The 19,442-nt window shown below is 43.6% G+C and overlaps 1 protein-coding gene and 1 pseudogene across 1 annotated transcript in view; one reads left to right on the top strand and one right to left on the bottom strand.

The window, feature by feature from the left end:
• Window positions 1-18,996, bottom strand: part of PPP1R21 (protein phosphatase 1 regulatory subunit 21) — a 66,921-nt gene extending 47,925 nt beyond the window's left edge. Inside the window, exons 1-3 of the mRNA XM_018055207.1 lie at window positions 18,779-18,996; window positions 7,914-7,982; window positions 4,606-4,752 (exon numbers count right to left, since the gene is read on the bottom strand). Of these exons, the coding sequence (XP_017910696.1) occupies window positions 4,606-4,752; window positions 7,914-7,982; window positions 18,779-18,835 (273 nt within the window). The 5' untranslated portion in view covers window positions 18,836-18,996. The remainder of the gene's footprint in view (window positions 1-4,605; window positions 4,753-7,913; window positions 7,983-18,778) is intronic.
• LOC102177444 lies at window positions 3,559-4,008 on the top strand (annotated as a pseudogene).

The raw sequence follows: 19,442 nt of genomic DNA, 5'->3' as shown, positions 1-19,442 counted from the left end.
AACATCACGAGATGGTCATTACCGAAATCAGACTGATTATATTCTTTGCAGCCAAAGATGGAGAAACTCTATACAGTCAGCAAAAACAAGACTGGGAGATGACTGTGGCTCAGGTCATGAACTCCTTATTGCCAAATTCAGACTTAAATTGAAGAAAGTAGGGAAAACCACTAGACCATTCAGTTCAGTTCAGTTCAGTTGCTCAGTCATGTCCGACTCTTTGCGACCCCATGAATCGCAGCACGCCAGGCCTCCCTGTTCATCACCAACTCCCAGAGTCCACCCAAACTCATGTCCATCGAGTCGGTGACGCCATCCAGCCATCTCATCCTCTGTTGTCCCCTTCTCCTTTTGCCCCCAATCCCTCCCAGCATCAGAGTCTTTTCCAATGAATCAACTCTTCGCATGAGGTGGCCAAAGTATTGGAGTTTCAGCTTCAGCATCACTCCTTCCAATGAACACCCAGGACTGATCTCCTTTAGAACGAACTGGTTGGATCTCCTTGCAGTCCAAGGGATTCTCAAGAGTCTTTTCCAACACCACAGTTCAAAAGCATCAATTCTTCAGCGCTCAGCTTTCTTCACAGTCCAACTCTCACATCCATACATGACCAGTGGAAAAATCATAGCTTTGACCAGGTGGACCTTTGTTGGCAAAGTAAGGTTTCTGCTTTTGAATATGCTATCTAGGTTGGTCATAACTTTCCTTCTAAGGAGTAAGCATCTTTTAACTTCATGGCTGCAGTAACCATCTGCAGTGATTTTGGAGCCCAGAAAAATAAAGTCTGACACTGTTTCCACTGTTTCCCCATCTATTTCCCATGAAGTGATGGGACCAGAAGCCATGATCTTAGTTTTCTGAATGTTGAGCTATATAACCTAAATCAAATCCCTTATGATTATACAGTGGAAGTGACAAATAGATCCAAGGAATTAGATCTGATAGACAGAGTGCCTGAAGAACTATGGATGGGTGTTTGTGACACTGTACAGAGGCAATGATCGAGATCATCCCCGAGAAAAAGAAACACAAAAAGGCGAAAGAGTTGTCTGAAGAGGGCTTACAAATAGCTGAGAAAAGAAGAGAAGCTAAATGCAAAGGAAAAAAGGAAAGATATACCCTTCTGAATGCAGATTTCCAAAGAACAGCAAGGAGAGATGAGAAAGCCTTCCTCACTGATCAATGCAAAGAAATAGAGGAAAACAATAGAATGGGAAAGACTAGAGATCTCTAGAGACACCAAGGGCACATTTCATGCAAAGATGGGCACAATAAAGGTTAGAAATGCTATGGACCTAACAGAAGCAGAAGATATTAAGAAGAGGTTGCAAGAATACACAGAACTATACAAAAAAGATCTTCACAACCCAGATAACAACGATAGTGTAACCACTTACCTAGAGCCAGACATCCTGGAATGTGAACTCAAGTGGGCCTTAGGAAGTATCCCCGAACAAAGCTAGTGGAGGTGATGGAATTCCAGTTGAGCTATTTCAAATCCTAAAAGATGATGCTGTTAAAGTGCTGTACTCAATATGCCAGCAAATTTATAAAACACGTGACAAATTTAGCAACATGTCAGTGGCCAGAGGACTGGAAAAGGTCAGTTTTCATTCCAATCCCAAAGAAAGGCAATGCCAAAGAATGCTCAAACTACCGCACAATTGCACTCATCTCACACACTAGCAAAGTAATGCTCAAAATCCTCCAAGCCAAGCTTCAACAGTACATGAACTGTGAACTTCCAGATGTTCAAGTTGGATTTAGAAAAGGCAGAAGAACCAGAGATCAATTTGCCAACATCCATTAGATCATAAGAAAGCAAGAGAGTTCCAGAAAAACATCTACTTCTGCTCTATGAACTTTACCAAAGCCTTTGTGTGGATCACAACAAACTGTGGAAAATTCTTAAAGAGATGGGAGTACCAGACCACCTGACCTGCCTCCTGAGAAATCTGCATGCAGGTCAAGAAGCAATGGTTAGAACTGGACATGGAACAACAGACTAGTTCCAAATCGGGAAAGGAGTATGTCAAGGCTGCATATTGTCACCCTGTTTATTTAACTTCTATGCAGAGCACATCATGAGAAATGCTGGACTGGATAAAGCACAAGCTGGAATCAAGATTTGACACCACCCTTATGGCAGAAAGCAAAGAGCTAATGAGCCACTTGAGGAAAGTGAAAGAGGAGAGTGAAGTTGGCTTAAAACTCAACATTCAGAAAATTAAGATCATGGCATCCAGTCTCATCACTTCATGGCAAATAGATGGGGAAACAATAGAAACAGTGAGAGACTTTATTTTCTTGGGCTCCAAAATCACTGCAGATGGTGACTACAGCCATAAAATTAAAAGGTGCTTACTCCTTGGAAGAAAAGCTATGACCAACCTAGACAGCATATTAAAAAGCAGAGACATTACTTTGCCAGCAAAGGTACATCTAGTCGAAGCTATGGTTTTTCCAGTAGTCATGTATGGATGTGAGAGTTGGATTATAAAGAAAGCTGAATGCTGAAGAATTGATACTCTTCAACTGTGGTGTTGGAGAAGATTCTCGAGTCTCTTGCACTGCAAGGTGATCCAACCAGTCCATCCTGAAGGAAATCCGTCCTGAATATTCATTGGAAGGACTGATGTTGAAGCTGAAATTCCAATACTTTGGCCACCTGATATGAAAAACTGACTCACTGGAAAAGACCCTGATGCTGGGAAAGATTGAAAGCAGGCAGAGAAGGGTATGACAGAGGATGAGATGGTTGGATGGCATCACTGACTCAATGGAAATGCGTTTGAGAAAGCTTCGGGAGTTGGTGATGGACAGGGAAGCCTGGCGTGCAGTAGTTCATGGGGTCACAAAGAGTCAGACATGACTGAGTGACTGAACTGAACTGTTCTCCACTTACTTGAAAAATTACCACTCTGGAGAATTCTTCCATGGAGGGGAAATGAGACATAATTAGTCAGCATGTCCATCATAGGCACATACAGTCCTAGGTACTTTATATGATCTCATTTAATCCTGACAACAACCATGAAAGTCTTTCCCACAACTGAGCCTGCAAGGCTAAAAAAACTTGCCTAAGGTCATAGACCTATAAATGGAAGACAAAGAATTCAAATCTGGGCTCAGCTCCAAAGCCTGCACTCTTTCCTCCTCACGTACCGCTTCAGTTACTGTGAACCTTCTTCCCTCCAACCATTTTGTCATCATTGCCTCAGTCCACACATTTTTGGGGTGCTGTCCAACAAACACACAGGACTTTTAAAGACTCAATCACTAGCTTATGCCCTTGAAAAAAGCAGTAACTTCTTAACCACAGAATGATCAAAAGTATCAGATCATCCATCTTAGATCAATCAGAATCTCACCTCACTACACAAAACCAGAAGGGAAAGAAATTTATATTTACACCTTGGGACTTTTTTTTTTTTTTTAAGAGAAACATGGTGTTTAAAGGTAAAGCTTAGCACACTCCAGTATCGGGCATGACCTGAAGTTGAAGCAGGAGGCGTGGGTAGGTGACCTCCATGGAGCTTCATGTAGTGAAGAGGATGAGTAAGACGAGCATCAGACAGAAGAGCAGAAGCCAGGAGACTGAGAAAACAGAGCGCCAGGGCGCCACGCATTCCTCCTGCTCTGATCCACTCTTCGACCAGGGGTCCCATCAGGCCTTTGTCTGCCTCTTTCCTGAGTAGGCCAGAGATCTCAACTGGACAGCCTTCCCACAGCAGTGTCCCACTCCAGGTGGCCAGGCAGGAGTACCAGACCAGCGTTTTCTCCTGGGATATTGACACAGCAGCCAAGTTTACTGGCATTGGGGCTGCCACAGTTGGTGTGGCTGGCTCAGGGGCTGGCACTGGAGCACTGTTTGTCAGCTTGATCATTGGCTATGCCAGGAACCCATCTCTGAAGCAGCAGCTCTTCTCCTAGGCTATTTTGGGCTTTGCCTAGTGTGAGGAGCTCTTCTGTTTAATGGTTGCCTTTCTCATCATCTTTGCCATGTGAACCTCCATGGAGGTCACCTACCCATCCCTGTTGCTTAGACTCCAGGCCATGCCTGGTGCTGGAGTGTGCTAAGCTTTACCATTAAATACAATGTTTCTCTAAAACAACAAACGAACAAACAAACAAAACACACACAAACTGAACTCGTAAGAATAAAAACAAAGAAAATACATCTGTAGCCAACTTACAAGCCTCATGTATGAGTACTAACTGCCACTTCCATAGACAGTGGTCCATATGGACAGTGCTTCTCATTCTATCTGCCCTACCTTGAGTTAAATGGCAACTTACTATAAATACAACAGTTTAATTTTGACCAATATGAGATACACCATTCATTTTTCTTAGCCACTAAATCAACTATATGCATGCTGGTTTCTCATAAACTCTTGAAAACTCACTTCCATGTGAAAATGGCTCTAATAAATACTTAGTATATATTAATAATAAATGTTTTGCTTTCTGGACCCAATAACCAGGTGTAATAAATAGACCTTTAGAGTATTTGGAGGTGAGGTCTTCTGCTAAAACCAGGATGGCCTGGAGATGTCTGCACCTAATGGCAAGGTCACCCTACCTTGTTTTGACTTGACCTACCTTGTTTTTCTTGCCTCGGGGTTCACTTAGAGCCAGTTCATCTTGAAGTAGCTCGACCCTTTTGGCAAGCTGCAGATTTCGGAATGTCAAACTGTCCATTTCCTGCTGCAGTTTCCTCAGTGACTGATCCTTCATTTTCAGTTGTTCCTACATCAAAGTGAAAACAAACCATTCCTTGTAATTTAGTCTTAACACTTAAAAAATACTAAAAAAAAGTTTTTGTTTCACCAAAATATAATCAAAACCTCTTTATTTAAGGAATTAAACTTATATGTTTATAATTCCAGTTCCTATGTTTTTTTAGCTCTGTTTGGTGACAAAATCATTTTCTGGTCCAACCAAGGAAGTTAAAATATAAAGCTAAAGAGTATACTACTGAAGTAACACTGATCAACTTAAATACCCACATCAACATGTTTTTATATATTGTTGTTATTCATGTGTTTGGTGGTAAGGAGTCACAAAGTCTGAGACTACAATTTTATAAATTTGAAATTTTAAAGGGAACCTCAGATTCACTGATGATGCCCTTCAGGTAAGCAAGAATGGAAGAAATACATTTGTATTCACTTTTTCCTATGAATCCTCCTTGAATTTAAGTCAGTCAAAATGAAGTCTTTTCAATACTCTTAACTTTAAATTATTCTGATCTATCAAAGATAAAAATCAATGTTATCCTAACAAAGAATATTTTCCAGATACCAAAGAATATTCTCAGTTCACTTTAAAGTGAAAATAGGAACAAAATCTGAAATGTAAACAACATGTTCTCTACTGACCACGCCGTACTATTTACACCACAACAGGGTAAGAAAATGGGAAACAAGAGAAGTATTTAGTTTCACTCTATTTTTAAAAATAATATTATTCTTATTCTAACTATATTTTCCTTACGATATTCTGGTAACTTTGTGTTCACTGGTAATCAAACACAAATGGCCGTACACCACCATAAACTGAAAGATCTGTACGTTTACTTTACCTTCACTGAAAAACCACTATAAAGCTAAGAAGAGGTCAAGTTTTAATGAACAGGGGTTTTTTTTAATTGGAGGATAATTGCTTTACAATGTTGTGGCGGTCTCTGCCGTCCATCAACTGAATCAGTCATAATTGCATATATATCCCATCCCTCTTAAGCCTCCCTCTCCCACTCCATTCCACCCCTCTCGGTTGTCACAGAACGCCAGGCTGGGCTCCCTGTGTTTTATAGCAGCTTCCTGCTAGTTACCTACTCTACACATGATAGCGTATATATATGTCAATGCTACTTTCCCAATTTTGAACAGTGGATTTTGAAACAGCAACCTAAAAACCAGAGGCTGGTTCTGCAATCTGCTGACATTATTTGCATGTTGAGGGCATGGCTAGAGGGATAGAACATGTTTCCATTGAAGAGAAAAAAAATTTCCTTTTCTGTTGTTTGTTTAGTAAGTCCTTAATGTTTACTTGCAGTTCAATGGTAAACTCAGGCCCAGCCCGTGTCTAAATTATTATATATTTCAATTAAAGGAAATTCAAATCAATAAATGCTCATTGTATCTAACAACTCATTGAAGAGACAAACCTAATATAATCAAAATGCTGACTGCAATGAACGGTTCAGTTAAAAGTAATCTTTTTACATCCTTATAATTAATTGCTCCCGCATCCCTGGGATTCTCCAGGCAAGAATACTAGAGTGGGTTGCCATTTCCTTCTCCACATTAATCACTAGGTGACTAATACTCCAATCCCATTAACCAATCACTGATTTCAGAAGACATCCATCCCAATCTCTCTATAAATCCTAGTTCCTGCGATGATAATGATGACGGTGGCATGTGCCCTCGCAGGGCTGTTGTGAAAACTGAGAAAATGGGCGTAAGGTGCGGAGTGCAATGCCTGCCTGACACACAGCGAGCACTCAATGGAGAGGGCCTGCTGACCCCGCCACCGTAGTCACCACCACAGCCACTATCAGCATTAACCAAACACAATCAGCCACGGGAGGGTGTGAAACACCAGTGTGGGCGACTAAGATGAGTTGGGAAATCCTTTCCCCAGGGATAGGTTTTAAACATCATAAGGAGATAGATAATGATCAATTTCTTCAGTGATTTAAACAAAACAGTAACTTAGCTAACAAATCCTGACTATGAAGCTTAATTTTAATCATCTCAGCTTAAGCGCAGACAGCTTAGGGTAAGGTACTGTGAACCATCTCAGCCCCGAGTCTGTGGAACAGCACCCAAGGAGGAGCACCACTCAAGAGACGGGTTTCTCCGGAGAAGGGGCCAACACTAGCCAAGTGCAAGGACGCATCTCACGACCTTGGTGACTGTTCTTGTCACTGGTTCCGGGCTACTCCAGAAAGACAGAAAAGCAAAGGGACTCCTCAGCCCCTTTCTCTGAAGAGGGAGCAAGGGAGGCAGTGAAAGAAAGAGGCAGGCAGTGTATTTTACTGAAACTTGGCCAAGAAGGAATCCATATCCTAGAATCAATTTATCCAATTAAGAGTATCACTAAGCAATATCTGGGCTTCCCTGGTGGCTCAGATGGTAAAGAATTTGCCTATAATGTGGGAGACCTAGGTTCGACCCCTGGGTCAGAAAGATTCCCCTGGAGAAGGGAATTGCAACCCACCCCAGTATTCTTGCCTGGAGAATCCCACAGACAGAGGAGCCTGGCAGGCTATATAGTCCCTGGGGTCACAAAGAGTTGGCCTGAGTTAACTGAACAACTAACACTTTCAAGCAGTATTTATTACATGCCTGCTACAATGAGGTAGAAACAAATTCTTCTTCTCCCATCATATTTCTCCTCTCAGTTAAAGGTGCTGATGGATCACTCAAACAGTCATCATTAACACAGTTTATTACTATTAACCAGCTCAACCCAAAGCAAGACTAAGGCGCTAAATGATTCACACTTTCAGATCCATTTATTAGGGGACAATCTGCTGAATGCTAGGGATATAAACATGAATATGACCCAGTCCCTGCAGAATGCTATCAGATCAAGCCAGATAAGAAGTCCCATTAATCCTGATGAATTTAGCTATGAAAGAAGCTGGGTTTGAGAGAAATGCATTAGATACAGTCCAATAAGACATTTCTGTAATCTCCAGTTAAGAAGTCAAAGCATATCACATTCATACCTAAATAAGTAAGAAAGTTAAACACACAAAAAATTCCATTACCTTCCCCTATCCCTAGTGAATCAGTGTCAGAGTTGGGAATTTAACCCACAAAATGGGCTGAATTCCCTGCTGTAAGCTTCACCAAACACTAACCTAACTCTCACAACACAAACACTCAGTAGCCTACCTTCAAGGCAGCAGAATTTGCTTGTTCATCCACGACACCTTTCTTCAAGACCTGATTCTGAGCCCGAAGCTGAAAACAGAGGAAGTAATAATTGATTTTTAATATAAAGCAACCACTTATAGCAAGGAAATCACTTACCATTACCTTATAGGAATCTGTACACTGAGTATAACTATCAGCTCACATACAAACGAGCCCTCAAGAGGAAAGCAGAGATCACCAGTGTGCCACTCAACAAATAAAGACATAGAGGCTGAGCTGCCCAATGACATAAAACTAAGCAACGCAAAATTAAGACTAAAATCCAGGTCTCTTGACTCCCCATATTCATGGCTCTTTCCATGAAACCAATCACCTCCCTAAATAAAAACTATACAGTATACAATAGGGCATTAAGTATGCCATTTTCCTTGTAACTCTGACATACCATTCACCTGTAAAATACATACAATTTGACTAAGTATGGAATAAGAATTCTACAGAGAATCAAAGTATAGGGCAACAACACACCCAGCAGGATACTGTGCCTAATATTAGCCATGCAACTATCACTCACTTCAGCCTCAGGAATGGAGGACTTACAATCAGCCATCAGCGGAAGCAGTGTACAAAAGCAACTGAGAAGCAAATTTAATTCAGAAATTAATAACAATAGCAGCTAGCATCTGAATCCTCATTACATACCAGGCACTGTCCTAAGTACTTAACATATACCACCTCAACAATCCTCACAACCTGATGAAATAGCTGCTGTAATTACCACCACTTCACACATGAGCAAACTAAGGTACAGAGAAGTTAAGTGGCAATGCTGAGAATCAGACTCCAGTAGTTTTGACTCCAGGCGTAATGCCATTTAGACAATACTGGCTATTGTTTTATAAAGCTAAATGTAAGTGAGAACAGTAGTAGACTGGTGAGATGGAAGAAGTTTTGGGGGAGGCAGGACTTGGGTTTCTTTTGTAGTTAACTTTTTTAAGTTGGGGTCGACTTCTATCTTAAAATATACAAAGCAAAATTATACAGCTTGATGAATTTTTATTCATGGTTACATCTGTATCACCATCACCAACAGGGTTTTGAAAGATAAATCTTCTGTAGTAATCCCCTTCTGTAATTATCAACGAGCACAACACAGAGCATGCAAGTACAAATACACCAGCACAGAGTAGCTGACACCAAAGGGTTACACACAAACAGTCTCAGGACTCAGTACAAAGACCATGAAAGACCAGGTTCTTCTCTGAGAAACTAAATGAATGGGATGATTTTATCTATGAGCTTAAAAATAAAAAATCTATTTCTAATTCCATGCAACTCACATCTGTGTCTTGAAAACAGAAATGACCCTTTTCTGTGCCAAAAGAATAGGAATATTTGAATGCTAAACTTCAAACTGAGCATTTGACACTCAAGAGAAAACTGAGCTAAGATTCTAAGAAAAACAGGAACACTGCAGGATATTCAGTTTGAGCAAGACAGACTAAAAGGATGAGCTGCTTCTGTTTTCAGAAAGTTAGAGATCAGGGTTCACTACCACAAAAGAAGATCCAAATTTTGCTCTGTCACTTCCTAGACAATATAAACTAGAGATACTCACTTAATCTTTTGTTATATGGTCTACAAAGTGGGGCAATACACCTACCCTATCTTCATTCTTCTGAGGTGGTTGTGAGAATCAGATAAGAAATCTATGTCAAAGCACTTTTTAAATGATATCATGCTCCACAAACAGTAACAGAGCTCTTATTAAGAGAGCAGACTCAAAGGGACAACAGATCCACTTCTAGTTTGCCATACAACCGGGAGCTAATTGTGGTTCATATCATCAGGTCCTGAAAGACGATGCTGTTAAAGTGCTGCACTCAATATGCCAGTGCACTTGGAAAACTCAGCAGTGGCCACAGAACTGGAAAAGGTCTGTTTTCATTCCAATCCCAAAGAAAGGCAATGCCAAAGAATGCTCAAACTACTGCACGATTGTACTCACTTCACATGCTAGCCAGGTAATGCTCAAAATCCTTCAAACTCATATAGCCAAAGGACAGCAGTACTACTTGAGGGCTTAGGTTTCATTTCATACCCCCATTCTAACTTTGATCTATGATCATCTCCTTTGTGCGGTCTTTAGAACCTCTTACTGACTGCCTCAAAGACTAGGGATGAAGTCTGAAATTTGCTGAACTGACAATTCTCTGTAGGACCAGAATTGCATCCATTTTTAAAACAAGTGGGCAAACAGGAAAACCTCCCTGTAATCTCTAAGGCTCACTTAGAAGCTACTTAAAGCAAACCAAACAGCCTACTTTGTCAAAAAAAGCAAAATTAAATTTTTCAAATTACTGCTGTTTGGAAGTTAATCTGATCATCAAGAACAATGATTTTGATTTTCCTTTGGAAAATACTGTTGGCTGAATTGATAACAATTCAAATACAGTGTTTCAATGGTACCACTCAACAGAAAAATGCAGCTTTTAGAAATATTTATCTAAAATCCCCTTCTAGTAATTGGTAGGTAGAAAAGGATGAGCTCGGCCGACTCCACTGCTTGTTAATTACACTTGGCATTTGGCATCTCCCTGCACTTCAGCCACTGCCACATCTCTGCATTACTGACCAGCATCCTGTCAAACGCAGATACTGCTGGGACCAGGCTGGTCTTTCAGAATCTTATCTTTCTCCTCATCAGCATTCACCACAGTGGGAAGGCAAATGCAGTGCTTGTCTTAGAAACAGTTACAGATGGTCACTAATGCCTCTAGGAGACGAGTGTGCAGACTCCAGTGGACGTGGACGTAACTGAGAAACAACTGCCCTGAAGTCTCCATTAGAACAGGGAAATTCTCCAGGAGATGATAAAGCCTATTCCCAGCAGCTGTGCCATGCACTACTGTTCCATTCAGTAGAAAAATGGTCCTCTGAATCCCAACTCAGAAACCCTCTTGGTCTTTTCAAACTCATTTTTCATGGTCTTGTGATCTTCTGACTAGCTTTCAGTTCAGTTCAGTTCAGTTGCTCAGTCGTGTCCGACTCTCTGCGACCCCATGAATCGCAGCACGCCAGGCCTCCCTGTCCATCACCAACTCCCGGAGTTCACTCAAACTCACGTCCATCGAGTCAGTGATGCCATCCAGCCATCTTGTCCTCTGTTGTCCCCTTCTCCTCCTGACACCAATCCCTCCCAGCATCAGTCTTTTCCAATGAGTCAAATCTTCGCATGAGGTGGCCAAAGTACTGGAGTTTCAGCTTCAGCATCATTCCCTCCAAAGAAATCCCAGGGCTGATCTCCTTCAGAATGGACTGGTTGGATCTCCTTGCAGTCCAAGGGACTCTCAAGAGTCTTCTCCGACACCACAGTTCAAAAGCACCAATTCTTCGGCGCTCAGCTTTCCCTTGACTCAAAAACACAGCCTTTTCACATGTTGACCGACCAAACCCCAACTGTTCTTCTAGAGACTACTTCCTACTCTGATCCTAGTTCCATAAATTTTTCCCAGCCATTCTCTATAGTGCCCCTATGGTCCACAGAGACCATGCCCTCAGTTTCCTGGGCACTTACTAGTAACAAGACATCACTTATAAAAGTATTCAGTCTTTATAGTACATTTTACATTCACTAATTTATGTATGATTTCTACACTCAAGTCCCATCTGCCAATTAAACCGTCCTTCACAGTAGAGACTACAGTATAATCCCTTTTATCTCCTGCCTACAGTGAAAGATCAATGCTGCGGACACAGAAAGCATTCGATATATGTTTAATTATCAAATTAAATGCTGTAAATCAGGGGTCCCCAACCCCCAGGCCACCTTCCACTACTGCTAAGTGGCCTGTTAGGAACCAGGCCACACAGCAGGGAGTGAGCTGCATGATAGGGAGTGAAGTTGTGGCCATATTTACAGCTGTTGCCCATCGCCCTCCAACACCCCCAGATGGGACCGTCTACTTGTAGGAAAACAAGTTCTGGGCTCCCACTGATTCTGCATTATGGTGAGCTATATAATTACTTCATTATATATCACAATGTAATAACAATAGAAACAAAGTGCACAATAAATGTAATATGCTTGAATCATCCTGAAACCACCCCTCCCCTCTGCCAGTCTGTGGAAAACCTGTCTTCCGCAAAATCGATCCCTGGTACCAAAAAGACTGAGGACCGCGGATGTACCTAAAAGGGGTCGAAATGTAATCCTTCGTAGGGACTTTCCTGGTGGCTCAGTGGTCAAGAATCTACCCACTAGTGCAGGAGACACAGGTTCAAACCCTGGTCTAGGAACTAAGCCTTGGGCGCTGCAACTAGACAGAAGCCCTCATGCAGCAAGAAGAGCCTGCATGCTGCAACTAAGACGCAACACAGCCAAAAATAAACAATAAATGTAACGCATTCTGCAAGAGACCACCATTACATCAACAGTCCCTCTTTAAAGCCCTTCTGCAAATGATCTGAACCTCATGGCCCTACTGGACACCAAGCACCTTCTAAAGTCCTGAGCCTAACTCTCTGACAACCAGTGCCCGGACTGCTCTGTGTGACTCTGCTTCTGGAACAGCCTGGCTTCAGTCAGACTTACCACAAAGCTGTTTCTCCAGGGACACAGAGAGTGGGGTGAGCCACCTATGACCTCTCTCATGCCGCTCTGCCAACGTGTGGTAGAATAACTGGCCCAAGATTAGAGATTTACTATGTTCTATCACAAACTACTAGAAGAGTTTGTGCGGAAAGAGGTGAATAGCCTACATGCTGTTTCTCATCTAATCCTCAACAAGACTGTGTTCACTCTTACATAACTGCTTCCATACAATGGGCCTTGTGACGTTTATACATGTCTTTGTGCGCGCCCAGTCCAACTCTTTGTGACCCCATGGACTATAGCCTGCCAGGCCTCTCTGTCCGTGGAATTTTTCAGGCAAGAATACCAGAGTGTGTTGCCATTTCCTCCTCCAGGGGATCTTCCTGACCCAGGGATCAAACCTGCATCTCCTGCAATGGCAGGCAGGTTCTTTACCACAGTGCCATCTGGGAAGCCTTTATACATGGTTTACAACCCTATAAAACAATCTTCAGACATCTAGATTTTCTCTATTACAAAATAATGTATGCAGAAGACAACCTGAAGCCCATTCCTACGCCTCACCAAAAACCCTGATTTCAGAATACTGAAGTCACCAGCAGACCACCATTTCAGTGTCTCTAGCCTAGATGAGCCTTTTAAAAACTCCTAGTTGTAACATTGTAGGTATTCTACAGCTGTGAGGAATACCACTTAGTCTTTCTCTCTGCCTACTAACTTGTTCCTTGCCCTGGAAAAGCATCAAGTAGCTGTAGGCTACATATTGTGTACTAAAGGCTGAGATCCTTTCGTCACTGAGTTGGGAAAAAAACCTTCTTTCAGACCTGCCTTCAAACAAAACTCTTTGTCTTGTCCCTGCTCCCATGTAGGGAAATTCAGTAGGATAAAGCCCCCACTCCAACCCTGCAGTCTGCCTCATCAGTGATTGCTTGGCAATTCAGCTGAATTAAGAGAGTAGGACACCCCTTGACTTTCTAAGGCCTTGCTATTCAAAGTGTGGTCTAGGGACAGCTGTAGCAGGATCATCTGGGAGCAGAATCTAGGCCCCACCCCAGACCTACTGAACCAGAATCTGCAGTTTAACAAGGTGCTTCCCTGATGGCTCAGATGGTAAAGAATCCACCTGCAATGCAAGAGACCCAGGTTCAATCCCTGGGTCAGAAAGATCCCGTAGAGAAGGGCATGGCAACCCACACCAGTATTCTTACCTGGAGAACTTCATGGACAGAGGAGCCTAGTGAGCTACAGTCCATGGGGTTGCAAAGAATCAGACATGACTGAATGACTACCACTTTCACCTCTCAGGTGCGTCACATGGATATTTACATTTGCGATGCACTGACCTAGGGGCTAACGTAGCACAGTTCAGCAGAGTGGTCAATAGCCACATGCTCCTATTAAAACTTAAATTACTGGGACTTCCCTGGTGATCCAGTGGATAGAAAGCCACCTTCCAGTGCAAGGGACAAGGGCTCAACCCCTGGCTGGGGAACTGGGATCCCCCATGCCACAATGGGAGAAAAGCCTCTGAGGTGCAAAGAGGAGCCTGCGTGCTGCAACTAAGATCTGATGCAATCAAAAATAAAATAAGAAATATTTAAATGACTTCAATAAAGTCCAAAATTCAGTTCCTCAGCTGAGCTAGCCATGTCTCAAGTACTCAACAGCCCCACGTGCTAGTGGATGCCCTACCGGACCGCAAACATGCAGAACATTTGCATTCTCCTGGAAAGCTCCAGTCCACAGCACTGAACACAGGCTGGTTTTCAATCCACCTTTAGTCGTGAACCCAATACATTAGGGTAGAAAAAAGCTGATACTCCGTTTTACTTTAGTCCAGCTGCTGAGTCTTACTTCCTTTACAAGAGGAAGCTATCAGGTTCAGCCAAGCCCTGCTCTCCGGTAAGCAAAACTGATCCTTTCCTAAAACGAGCAGTTCTAAGAGTATCAATCTAAAAAGTTTCCAAAGGCAATCTCCTTCCTAACTACAAGAAGCATCAACTGCAAGGTAAACCGTTAGGGAAATAGGATCCAGCTTTCCCACTGGTTTTCACAGCTTTGAAAAGAGCTTTAAAAAGATTACCTTTATCTGAGCAAAAGCTACTATACTGACACCATTTCTTGGTGGTTCTCAAACTCTGGTGTGCTCGCAAATCACTGGAGAGGTTTGTTACAACACAGACTCCCAGGCCTGACCACCAGTTTCAGATTCAGTAAATCCAGGATAGATGCAACCCATTCCCAACAGCGATGATGCTGATCCCGGGGCTACACTTTGAACCACTGACCCAGGGTAACACAAACAATGGAAAGATGCTTAGACTTGACACTTGTTTCCACAGGGACATTGTGCCAGGCAAGAGTGCAGAAGCCTGTGCAGAGAAAGCAGATTGAAATCAAATGGGTCAGGACTGTGTGCCCTCAGCCTCTTTTCCAGAAAGATACACACCAAGTAAGAAATGGTCTCTGATTCTTAAGTCAACAGTGTAGTCAAAATGAGGCCCTGATTAACTCTCCCTCACATCTCAAAGAGGCAGCCTCCATCTATTACCTACTAATTTCATAAATCTCTGAAAACCAGCTTCTAACCCCTTCCCCTCCCCCAAAGTGTTAAACCAGAAATTTTAAAAGCCTACAATGATTGCCTAATTGCCCAAACCACTAATGTCTTAATCTCCACTTTAACTGGCCTTTCCATAACAATTTATGTTTTAGCAACCTGTCTGCCTCAGAAATTTTCATCTGCTTCGGCCTCCATGGTTCATCTTTTATCTAACGAAACTCTCAGTCTCTTTAATGGAAGCTCCTCACATTGATATTGCTCTTTCTCAGGGGGAAAAAAGATAATGACAAGTTATAGAGGGAGAAATGGGCCCCTTCCTGGCACACAGACTGAGATCTGCATTAAATAAGAACGAGAAGATTCTGTAAGTGTCATTGGTTGAGGGATCATCCTTGCTGCTCTCTTGATATTGAGGCTTCCTTCTATAGCTTAAAAAGACATCATTTTTCTTTGTATCCTAAATAAGGAAAAAGGGAGACATAACTGAAATTCAACATCAGCCCACTAAGTCTGTACCAGGGAAGCTAACAAAAAGGTAAAATACCCCCCTTCCATAGGCACAGGGCTGAAGGAAGCATGTATACTGCACGCTCAGTCACTCACTTGAGTCTGACTCTTGCAACCCCATTGACTGCAGCTCACCAGGCTCCTCTGTCCATGGGAGTCTCCAGGAAAGAATACTGGAGTGGGTAGCTATTCCCTTCTCCAGGGGAATCTTCCTGATGCAAGGATCAAACTGGGTCTCCTGCATTGCAGGTGGATTCTTTACCGCTAAGTTAGTAGGCTTAGTTGGCAGCATAAATCTTATCTAGAAATTGCTTGGCCCTAGAATCAACAGGGAACAAAAAGCACATGAAATCTTTTGACCAATCCCTGTTCTCACATTCTGAAATTTCCATCACGTTGCAGTTAAAAGGATGGAAAATGGTCTGGCCCAACAGGGAGACAACTTCAAGTCTGGCAGACCCCCTACAGTACCCTTAGCATCTCCTACTGCCACAGCCTTCCCACAGGTGTTCCCCCAAAAAATCGATCTAAAGTGATTAACTCTCAAAGTTCAACTATCATCTTTAGGGAAATTATTTTTAAAGTTTTGGCCTTCGTCCTGACTTTTAGCCAGTCTGTCTCCACTAGAAATTTTTGACATTACTTCAACCTACTATGTGAATCAGACGGCCTCAGCATGCCTTCCAACCATAATACTATGATTACATCTAACCTTCACGGCAAACTGGCGTGCCTTCTGACCCACCCTCCTCTGCCAGCTGGCAGTGGTGTTCTGTCAGAGCAGTCCATGGGTTAATTTCAGGGTCAACTCTCAGTCTTCCCTCACTCATCACGTCCCTCAGAATGAATGAGACACAAGGATGACTGCCTTGACACTTCCATATGCTTCATAAGTTTGCAGCTACATGCAAAGCAGGCACTCAAAAAACAGATAAGCTAAACCATATTTGTCAACCATAATTCCTAAATTTAAGCCCTTTCCATCTTAACAGTCACAAATTTTATTTAACCCTATATAACTGTCCCTGATACTATTCAGAGAGCCTGCAGTCTGGTCTCCTTTTCACCAGTCTTTCCCAATTTGTCCATCTTCCTCATAGCTACCAGTTATCTTTCTAAAAGCACTGTCACTCTCCCATTTGAAAACCTTTAGTGTCTATTCCATTTATTCAAAGTTCAAACTTCTTACTTGACATCCACAACTCTTCACAATCGGGTCCAAATTATCCCTCCAACCATACTTCACCACTCTCTGTCATTTATCTGACCATGTCTTCATGTCAGCAGAGACTGTCTCCTTTGCCTGGAATACTACCATCCATCCTTTCCTCCCTATCCACTACTCCCCAATCTGAGTAACTTCTACTCTTACCTGCCATTTCTTCTGTGCGCCTACTGATCTAACACTTGTCGTCTTGTATTAATTTTACGTACAACATTTGAATATTCTATTAAAGGGGTCTCCTTAAGGTGGAACTCTGCCTCACTCAGTGGGGCCTGGCAGACTGTTTACAGGTGGCATACAACTGTCTGCTGAACAAAAGAGCTTACAAAGTCAAAAGAATAAAATCTTTTCAAAGTTTCCACTACTTTTGCGAGGCTGTTATTTCAGCAGTGCGGTCACTGCTCATATTTCTGGAACTCTCTTCTGCCATTTGGAATTGCCTTCTGAGTTTGTTTACTCTCTGGAAAAGAAAATCAATCCCCTTACTTTTTACTCATGAAACATTTTCACCCCAAAATAGGAGAGCCAAGTGTCGGGACTGCCATCCTCTACCCACCACACTTCATCACATGGATTTGTTCCAAATAATTTCTGGACCTTTCAAACAAACAAAAAATGCCTTCAAAGGATAAAAACTTGCCATCACTAACATCTTGCCAGAGGCTCTTAGAGACAAATTCAAATGGAAATGCAGAAGCTTTGCCAGCGGTCGTGCTTAGACCTCAGTGGGTCCTCAGTCTGTCCGACTCTTTGCGATCCCTTGGACTGTAGCCCACCAGGCTCCTCTGTCCATAGGGATTCTCCAGGGAAGATACTGGAGTGGGTTGCCATGCCCTCCTCCAGGAGATCTTCCAACCCAGGCCTCCCACATTGCAGGTGGATTCTTTACCTTCTGAGCTACTGGGGAAGCCCTTGCCAATAGTAGCACCACTGGAATAATAGTATCTCAAAAGGCTTCCATGTGATTCTTAAGACTTAAGTGTGTATGTTTAGGCACAGGTTTTATTTTTCACAAAACAATGCATTTCACATTGCTGCATATCCATTATATGAAATTTTTTAAAGTGTGTCTCAGTTTCTCCAAAGTAAAAAGGAGTCTAAGCTTCCCCATGCTCTCTCGAATGCCAAGATCACTGAAAACCAAATTTAATGACTACTGAATCTATTTCCAAAGATGCAAGATTCTGCTTTTAGAACTTCCCTAGAATATTCTTGAGGCAGAACCACACTACACAGAAAAGCAGCACCGTCCTTTTCCAAGAAAACGGTCCCACCAGTTAAAAGACTGATGCCATAAATATGACAAAGGGAAAGGTCAGTATTTTGCTTAATTCAACATGTCTTGAGCATCTTCTGGGTGCTCTGCCCCACTCCAGGTGACCCAAGAAAAAGAGAGAAAAGGACATAGCCCTAGCACTCCAGCTTTCAAAATCATTTTCAGACAACGTCTTTCCAAAGCACTGAATCCATTCGTAACCACCTATTTCTGGTGAAGTACTTTACACGCATGACTCTATTCACACTTTAATTTAATTGCGGGGGTGTGGGGGGGGGGGTGGGAGGCAGATAAATCTCTTTATCCTCATATCATCCCTGTGGGAAAGGAGAAAGCTTGATCCTTCCCATCGCCAGGCTGGGAAATTGAGGAAGCGGCAGGAAAGCGATGGTCCTCACCTTTCCCTGCCCCTCCCGACCAGCACCAGAAGCGGAAGCCAGGATTTCTGACATCCCTCTCCAAGCCCGCTAGTTCAATGAGAAGGAAGAATCAAACTCCTGCTCCTTCCCGCAGAACCGCACACCGACCAGACACCGCCCGGCCCCATCTCCTGGGAACTGCAGGTGGAAGCGCGGTAATGGTGGATACAGAAGGCGGAGACAGGAGGGGCGCGCTCGCGTGCCCCCTCCGCCTTCTCCCTCTGTCCGGACAAGTCGCTGCCAAGGCAACCCGCGGCCGCAGGACCGGGGACCCCCTACTCCCCGCATACGACGGGTACCTTAGAGTACTCCTGAGCCAGCTTCTGGTACTTCCCCTGCAACTCTGCCGAGGCCATGGCCTCCCCCGCCCTGTCCAGGCCAGACTGCCCAGGCCACTCAGCCCCACCCCCCGCCCCCAACCCCAGACACGCTGCCGGGTGTGGATCCACCAGCTCCTGCCGCTCTGCCACCGCCGCCGCGCCTCCTCCTCCACTTCCGGGTTCGCCGGGTGAGAGGAAGGAGGAGTGGGGCCAGGGGTGGAGCGACCACCGGGGGCGGGGCGACGTCTGACATCACCGCCCCACCCTCCCGCGCCCGAGCACGTACGCGCGCAGGATCGCTGGCCCTCCTGGGCTCTGCCTCTGGCTGGAGCAGGGGGCGCCATCTTGACGCATGGCCCAAGATGGCGACCCAGAACAGGGAAGGAGAGCGTTAAAAGGGGAAGAAAATGATAAGAGCCCACAGAATGGGCGGGGGACGACGGAGAGGGGCGGTGGTGCGAAGAATCGAGGACCGGAAGAAGAAACATTCTAAGCGCATGAAGAATTCTGGTCGAACACACCGTCCTCCCCCACTGGTTCCCATGGCAACCGTCTGTCGTTTGATGGTTACATCTTTCAGAAGGTGCTCGGAGAGAAAGACCTCTGTATTCCACTCCCTGCTATCCGGATATGGTAGCACCGG

Source organism: Capra hircus, chromosome 11 (assembly GCF_001704415.2).
Source record: "Capra hircus breed San Clemente chromosome 11, ASM170441v1, whole genome shotgun sequence".
Taxonomy (NCBI): Eukaryota; Metazoa; Chordata; class Mammalia; order Artiodactyla; family Bovidae; genus Capra; species Capra hircus.
Note: the sequence above shows the minus strand (reverse complement) of the source record. Positions and strands in the feature narration are given on the sequence as shown.